Below are 8,732 nucleotides of genomic sequence, written 5' to 3'. Positions count from 1 at the left end.
CAGCATCAGCATCAGCATCAGCATCAGCATCAGCATCAGCATCAGCATCAGCATCAGCATCAGCATAGGCTTCTAACTTGATTAGTTGGGTGGAGACAAACTGGACAATGATGCAGCCCTGCAAGGATTCCTCACCTTGAGCTCAGACAGTGATACTGGAAGTTGGAAGACAGATTTGAAGTTTTATATCTCATGTTTTTTCTTTTGCTTGAATGTAAGGATTTGATGTTTTTGTTATTATACCCTACCCCTTACTATGGACCCAAGACTAAAATATGCTTTTTCCAAGCTGTGGATTTGAGCAAAAACATTTGCAGCTAGTGAGATAGTTTAGTGGGGAAAAGATGCTAGACACTTCAGCCTGATGACCTATGTTCTATCCCCAGGACCCACGGTGGAAGGAGAGAATCAACTTCTGAAAGTTGATCTCTGGTACTACATGCTCATCATGGCGTGCACACGCTTGCACTGTGCACGTACACATACACGCATAAATGATCATTTTTTTAAAAAAAAGTTGGATCTTTCCACAGCTCAGGTTTCACATCTATAAACAGAAACCTAGAATTCTCTCACAGGGCTATTAGGAATATCAAGTAAGCTAAAGCATGAAGTGCTTGGAAGAATTTCAGACATCCCTTAATGCCTTGTGATTTCTAATGTCTCTATTGCCACCACACTATGCTAACACATTGCAGTGACTCTGAGTTCATTTTTTTTACTTGTTTTTGAGTGAAAAAGACAGAGATTATGACTGGCCTAATTCCTCCTCACCTGTTATGTTTCCTAATAATCCAGAGCCCCCTCCTGGTGCTCAGTGTGATGCTAATCAAGCCATGTGTCCCATGTGTGATGTGGGGAAACCATTAAGGTCTCTAACCCAAGTTTCTTATTTCCCAAAGGCATTGAAATGAAGTTTAAGAATATGCTGTTTCCTCTGATTGTATGCCCAGCCTGGATCCCTGAACTGAATTCAGTGGCTCATGGGCCTGAGGGTAAGGCTGCCATCTGCTTCCCCTGGTGCCCACCTGGTACAGGGCAGGGGTGATTTAGGAAGGAGATTTTCTTCCACTGAACATGTAGAGTCATCCTTGGCAGGAGGATGTGAGAATCTTGGTGGTGGCTGGTCCTGACGACACACTGAATCATGTGACAACGGAACTAGAGAGATGGGGATGATGTGTTTGTGTGCCCCACCCCCTTTAAGCCAGAACGTCACTTCCTAGAGGTTTTGATTTTTGTTGAGTTGAGAATTACTGGATTATAGGAAAGCGTGCTGATTATGGAATCCAGAGGTATAGGCATAGCCCCGGCTCATGTAGCATTAGTTACGTAGCTTCTCTGGGCCTTATAAAGATGGAAACTTCAGCCTGGCTCTGTTTTACAGGAGCAGCCTATGAAAGGTCTTTCTAGCTAGGAGTGACTATATTTCTGGCGTGTATCCACAGGAATTTCCTTTGGAGCTGCTTGCCCCCTTAGCTTGGTGGAAAGTGTCCTGGTGGATGCAATTGCTAAACTTCCAGAACAAAAGACAGAGGTGTTCAGAGGCGTGACGGAGCAGCTGCGCTGGTTTGCTGGCAAGCAGGTCAAGTCCGTGGCGGTGAGTCCTCGGGTCAGAGGCAGAGAGGAGGGATGAAAACCCAGGTTTGCGATAAGTCCCTGGGAACTTCTCATGAAGGTGGCCTGTGGACACTTCTCCCTCAAGGTTGGAGAGACAGTATCCTATCTCTCTCTTTCTTAAGTTAGCCCAGGATTTTCAGGATGTGAATGAAAGATATCTTAGTGAGAAGCCAGACGTGGGATCGGATGGACCCCCTCAGAGTTTAGGGGAGAACCAGAAGCACAGAGGCCCCTCTAGAGGAGGGAAGGGTCCATTTGTTGACCATCCTGTCAGCCTTCAGAGGAGTCCTGACACTTGTAGTTTGTAGAGAATAGCATTTATGTTGCTCCATTTGGGATTCACATAGTTCTTGGTATTGGGAGATAACCTATCTCTCCCATTCTACTTTTTGAAATTTGTATTAAGGTTAAAATGGAACAGAACAGCACATTTTCAATGCCTTACCCTGTCCAAGAGGAACGTGCTGCTTCTGGTTTTAGATGGAGAAACAGAAATGCAGAGAGCAACACCTTGTTCCCAGTTCCCCTAAGCGTGCTTCCGAGGTGTTCTGTTCTCAGCTCAAGCTGCCTTTCCTCTTCTGTTCCTTAACACAACTGTCTATCTGATTCTTATCAAATTGCCAGGAAGTTTAGATCCAAAAAGAGCCAGCTATTCATCTAGAAGTTGTCCTCTTTTTTCCTGATCTTTATCTTGGATTTCATTTTATTGATTCTTTACATTCCCTGTGATAACTTACCTCAATCCTTCCAGGAAAAAAAAAAAACAAGGTTTGGGGAGGGGAAACGATTCCCAAGAGCTAACCTCAGTTGACTGATGCGTGCACATGTGTACTTTTCAGAGCTGAGAACCCATCCCAAGTGTTTTGACTTCAGGTTTGTTGGTTTCCTTGAGGCTATGTCTCCCTGAGGAGTCAGGTCCTCAGGGGATGCCTACCTACACAGTTGTCACCTCCTGCCCTGCAGGGGTCTGAGCAGCTCACTCACTCACTCACTCACTCACTCACTCACTCACTCACTCACTCACTCTCTGCTTGTCCTCACTAGTCCATCGGAGGGAACATCATCACTGCCAGCCCCATCTCTGACCTCAACCCTGTGTTCATGGCCAGTGGAGCCAAGCTGACCCTCGTGTCTAGAGGTGAGCTGCCTGAGATGGAGATCCAGAAAGAATGACTTGGGGAAGGAAAGTCTTACTGGACGGGTGCTTTTCTAGAGAAACAAAGTCCCAAATCCAGTGATCCCCAGTGCTTTAAGATTTTTATTCGTGGAAGTTACAGGGAGATCAATCCGGGTTGAGGGGCTGAGAGAGTTAAGCATTGCTTCACTTTTGGTTTCTTCTTTCTCAAATTTAATTTTTTAAAATCAGCACACAAAATAACAGGTTTCCTTATAACATTTTCATACACTCTAGGTTTGGTTGGGCCTCCCCCATGTCTTCCTGTCCCCTCTCCTGTCCTCATTGTTCCCCTTTGTCCCCAATATTTCCCCTCTTTATATCACTTTAACTTTACATAATTACCTTCCCTTCCTCTTCTTAATCTATGTCCCTCAAAGCCCCTTTACCCCCCATCATGGGTTCCTTCCTAGTTTCCTGGTCTCCACTCACACTCACCCCTTCAAAGTACATATAGAAAACATTAGAAGCTAGGAACTTCAGGTGGGAGAGAAATTGTAGGGTTTGACTTTCTGAGCCTGGATTACCTCACTCGAGAGGATATTTTCCAACTCTGTCCATTTTCTTGCACATTTTATAATTTCGTTTTTCTTTTTGGCCAATTAGAATTGCATTTTCAGTTTTGTGAACCCCTCATCTATGGATGAGCATCTGGGCTGATTCCTTTTCCTTGCTGTGTGAATAAAGCAACATTAAACATTTTGGGATGTAGGTTCCTGTGGGGTTTTGTCCAGAAGGGGTAGTCCTGGGTCATACGGCAGTGTTATTCTTTTGAAACCCCCCACATTGACTTCTATGGCCTTAGTAGGGGATTCACAGTTGGACTGGCCACTTGGATATCTCACCTGAGAGGTGCAAGGGCCAGAATCTATGACAATTCCCCCTGCACTGAGTTGTGACATGAGAGAATTATTGTCTGCTACAGAAACTCATTAGAGATTCACCACCCAAGATTCCTTGTTACACATGTCACACTGCCCAAATTGTACGACTCCTTCTGAAGTTCCCAGATGCCAGCTAGGCCAGGACTATCCTTGTCAGCTCTTCTGGAAGAAGACAGAGATGAAAACAGTGATACAAATCTCTCTCGCCTTCATTCTGACTTCACATTCAGGGACTTTGCATGGCGAATTGACCTTGGCTATGGAGGGTCTATTTATACCATAAGATGACATACTACAGACTGGAGCTTTCTTCCCTCCAAATAGACGATTGTTAGACATTGACCAGCACACACTGTTGAAGGCCCTCAGAAGGAGCATGCATCCTCTGACTGTGGTATCAGAGAACATGAAGGGGAACTCGTCCCACTGATGGACTGTACTCTGCTCCCAACCTCATCTGCATGTGACCATCATCTTGTCTGCATACAGGTACCAAGAGAACTGTTCGGATGGACCATACCTTCTTCCCTGGCTACAGAAGGACTCTGCTCAGTCCAGAGGAGATATTGCTGTCTATTGAGATCCCCTACAGCAGGGAGGTAAGGCAGTAGAGGTGGCTCTAGGCTCTGTCCAAACTGTACCAGTGTTAGTCTCCAGATAAGGAGCTAAAGACAGTCTCAAAACCATATCAACATCTTTCAACTTTATCATGGATCCATTATCACTGACATTGCTTTTGATGAACCAACCCTACCGTTTCTGGACAAGAAATTTCAGGGCATGGACTGTGGAACTCAACAGTCAGGCAGGGGGTCTAGAGTGACATGTCTCACCTTTCTGAGTCCCCATGTCCTCTCTGTAAAGTTGGCACAGTATAACTCACCACACAGACTACAAGGAAGACTGAAGGACAGAGCTCATGAGATTCCTGGTAGATGTACGAAGCCAATGATGATTATCAACCAGCAGTTCAGCACAGTCCCAAGAACTTCTCTGTTTGCTATTCCTGTCCCATGCCAATGATATGATCTTCCCAAGGTGAAGTGTATAGGTCCTGCATGCAGAGTGAAGAGGCTGCTTTAAGAGACTCATGTACCGACCTTGGACTTGCTAAGGTGTTGGCTCACTGACCTTACACTGGCCTGACACTGCAGGATTTTGGCTTCATGAGCATCTTTTCCAATTCGTTTGGGCAGATGTGGCGCCTTGGGTGGCTTGGCCCAGTGTAGTTCTCCTCTCAGCAGCCACCAACTGAGAATACAGTCACAGCAGACACATTACAAAAATGTTCTGGGCGAGGCCAATGCAGCAGCTGTCAGGATAACCATGGGTTACAGGAAGCCAGTAGCCAATGTTTGCTCTTACGGAGTTTGACCTCCTTAATGAGAATGCTAATTCAATCTGAGCAATTACGCCCCTGAGGCGGCCTCCTAATGATCTTCCAGATTGTGTTTATAGACTATTTTGAGCAACGAGTCTCAGAATTTTGAATTTCACGAATCACTAATTCCTTTTTTAATTGAGTGGGGAAAGGGGCAGAGCTGGACTTCATATGGCTTGGCTTTTGTTTTTCAGGTATGGTCTTTAACAAAAGCTATCATGTGATAAAAGGAAGGAGACTTTATGCTGTGAGCTAGACAGTTTTATCAGGAAAGGACATCATTACCCTGACAGCTGGTGACACCATTGTGGCCCTGGAAGTAGCACAGGGAACACTGCCTGCTTTAGTTCAAGCTCTGAGAAAGGTGCTCCAGGCCATGTCAGCACCAAGAATCATGCTTGGCGCAGTCTCCGTGGCTCCTTCAGAACAAAGGGCCTTCAGCATTAATAAAAATATGCAGAGCCAGGTTGGCCAAAAACCCGAGGATCAACACAATGCAGAAGGCAGATGTCACATGACTCTTTTCTGGAAAGTGATTCATCTTATCTTCCTCTCCATAGAGACAGACCTGGTTCAGGCCCAGGAGAGAAGCATGCTTCTAACACAAAGCAGCAGTTGCTTCACAGAGGGACACAGGTTTACAGGAAACAGGATGTCACAATCTGCAATGTACTGGCTGGAGGGACATGTTACACCATCTGGGGAGCCACAGGCGAGGGTGTGTCACAGCCTATAACCACATCTCCCTGTCCCATCTGGAGAGGCAGCGTGCAAGTTTTCATGGAAGCCCCTGGAGGGGTCATGGATTCTGACACTGGCACCAGAATGGGTCTCTGGGAGATTTTCTGGGGGTATCTTCCTCCTTCCAGCTGTTTGCTCTGTAAAGACCACCTACCCCCAAATTGCCTGACTGGGAGAGGAAGTCTTGACCCTTTCTGCTTTGTGACCAGGAACTTCTAAAAAAATGTAGTATAAGGATGTGTCTTGTCTTCACTACCTGAGACTAGCTCCTCACTGATTTTTAAGGCACAGTCACATCTTCTCTCTTCTTCCCCCTGCCATCTGATCACAGCCCCGTGTTTTATGATGCCTTTTTTTTTTTTTTTTTAGGGTGAGTTTTTCTCAGCCTTCAAGCAGGCTTCCAGGAGAGAAGATGACATTGCTAAGGTGACTAGTGGCATGAGAGTCCTGTTCAAGCCAGGGACCATTGAGGTGCAGGAACTGTCCCTTTGCTTTGGAGGGATGGCCAACAGAACTATTTCAGCCCTCAAGACCACTCCCAAGCAGCTGTCCAAGTGAGCATTGGCCGTACCAGGAAGCTGACTGCACCACTGCACTGGCTCCTGGGGGTTACTATTCCTGCATCTGCTTCTGCTGCTTTTCTGTCATTGCTCCTTCTGGTGATGTTTCTAATACTGTGATCATGATTACTGTCACCACTGGCTCACAGCTGTGATTATTCATTCTTGTATCACCATACGGCTAGCATCTCTGCCATGATAGTATCTCCTACTACTATTGCTGCTACTGCTGCTGGCCCCTCTTGTCTCAACCTGTCATTGTGAACATGGCCATTGGAAACCCTGCTTTTATGGGTTATCTTGTTAGCGTTATTGCTACTACTGCTCTTACTACTGCCAGCGCAGCTGGCACCATTACAAGCCACGAGCACTGTTAATGCTATTGCTGCCAGAAGCATACTGCTACTGTTACTATGGCTACTTTCTGCCATCGTGGTCACTCTTACTACACTGCTGTCACAGATGCTGCTGCTGTTCCTACTGGTAGGGAGTAGTAGTATTGCCACTGCTACTACCAGCTCTATAGTAGCAGCATTTCTGGTGTCATTCCTGCTGATGCTACTGCTTCCATGCCTAGTGTGACTGTTACTATGGTTACCTCCATGCTTCTCACCAACATTAGAAGTCATACTGCTGTTGGTGGTGGTATCACCACTATATCTACTACCACTATTTCTACTATTATTATTGCAACTACTACTGATACTGTACTCTTAAGATTAATCCTATTACTGCTAGAACCAAGGCTACCACAAGGTAGCAGCTGTGCCAAGTGATTCACTCATGTTATCTGAAGTGATCCTCACAACAGCCACATACAAGAGATAGAGCTGAACTTGAAACACGGTTCCTTGGATCCACCATTAACCAGACGAGTAATAGAAGTCACTTTACTTAGTCTTTATTCCAAAGTTTCTCAGTGGTAAAATGGGCATCAGACTTCTCCCTATGATAATGTTTGCTTAATTAAATGAAAACTAACAACTCACATAAAGTACTTAAGGCATTGCCTAGTATTTTATAAGAATCTAGAGTTACTAATTTGGGGGGAGGATTTTAAAAGATATATACAAGCAACGCTATACAAACTAAACAGGTTATACTTAGGAACACACATGTATATACATATGTACATGCAATAACAATTAAAAAGGAGGCAATGACTTGCAGGACAGTGGGAAGGTCTATATGAGGGGATTTGGAGAGAGTAAAGGAAGGAAGAAATATAATTCTATTATAATCTCAAAAATTAAAAAAGAAAAAAATTTGACCTACCACCTATCATCTATCTATCTATCTATCTATCTATCATCTATCTATCTATCATCTATAGGTATATAGAGAAAATTGTGTGTGCTTTTAAAGATGAGGGGACTGAGGCACCAGAAGATCAAGTAGCTTGCCTGTGGCTGTACAATTTGTGGCATGTGAGCCAAAGCCTGAACCCAGGCCTCTCAGACAGGGGTTCGGTGTGATGCTCCACACTGAGTGATGGAGATGGCCTGAGGAAGCAAGCCCACGCTCTGCCTTCTCCAGGTCCTGGAATGAGGAACTGCTGCAGGATGTGTGTGCTGGCTTGGCAGAGGAGCTGCACCTGGCCCCCGATGCCCCTGGTGGCATGGTGGAATTCCGGCGCACCCTCACCCTCAGCTTCTTCTTCAAATTCTACCTGACAGTGCTTCAGAAACTGGGCGGAGCGGACCATGAGGGTGTGAGTACGGAGCAGAGTCAGGCACAGAGCATCTTCAGTATTAGGGGACTCAGGAGGCTGGTCTGGGCGACAAAGTTTCTTCTCCTCTCTCAACTGAGAGTAGAAGAGCAGGAGTCAGGACAGCCCAGGGACAGTGCCACCACTTCATCTACCAATGTCTGTCTGGGCCTGCATAGATCACTCTGTAGAAAGATCTGGAATCATGCTGAGTGAACGGATTTATACTTGAGCTTGATCTTCTTGAGGTTGTGTTGTGACTGTGTTCCATATCACTAAATATATCTAGAGGAAGGAGAATAAGGAAGACTTAAGGAAGGCTGGGGGTGAGGTGGTATTTCAACAAAGAGAACTGCTTGCATAAATGTGGAAGGATGGAAAGCTAGGGGTGTTAGAGAAATGACTAAGCATACAAGGTGCAGAATCAGGGTGGCTGGAAGTGTAGCTGGGGTAGTTATTGAATACTGAGTCCTAAGAGCTTGCATTGACATTTTGAGACAGATTCATCACTGGACTCAAAACTGTAGGATGAGGGGATGAGGGAGTGAGGGGATCAGGGTGATGGGGAGTGAGGGGATCAGGGTGATGGGGAGTGAGGAGATCAGGGTGATAGGGAATGAGGAGATCAGGGTGATGGGGAATGAGGGGATCAGGGTGATAGGGA

The 8,732-nt window shown here is 45.6% G+C and overlaps 1 protein-coding gene across 1 annotated transcript in view; it reads left to right on the top strand.

Moving 5' to 3' along the window:
* Xdh (xanthine dehydrogenase) overlaps positions 1-8,732 on the top strand; it is a 64,412-nt gene that overhangs the window by 25,304 nt on the left and 30,376 nt on the right. Inside the window, exons 10-15 of the mRNA XM_028779002.1 lie at positions 903-995; positions 1,449-1,600; positions 2,665-2,758; positions 4,168-4,277; positions 6,170-6,354; positions 7,897-8,071. Coding sequence (XP_028634835.1) covers positions 903-995; positions 1,449-1,600; positions 2,665-2,758; positions 4,168-4,277; positions 6,170-6,354; positions 7,897-8,071 — 809 coding nt within the window. The remainder of the gene's footprint in view (positions 1-902; positions 996-1,448; positions 1,601-2,664; positions 2,759-4,167; positions 4,278-6,169; positions 6,355-7,896; positions 8,072-8,732) is intronic.

Source organism: Grammomys surdaster, unplaced genomic scaffold (assembly GCF_004785775.1).
Source record: "Grammomys surdaster isolate TR1022 unplaced genomic scaffold, NIH_TR_1.0 343, whole genome shotgun sequence".
Taxonomy (NCBI): domain Eukaryota; kingdom Metazoa; phylum Chordata; class Mammalia; order Rodentia; family Muridae; genus Grammomys; species Grammomys surdaster.
This window is presented reverse-complemented; position numbering and strand designations above follow the sequence as displayed.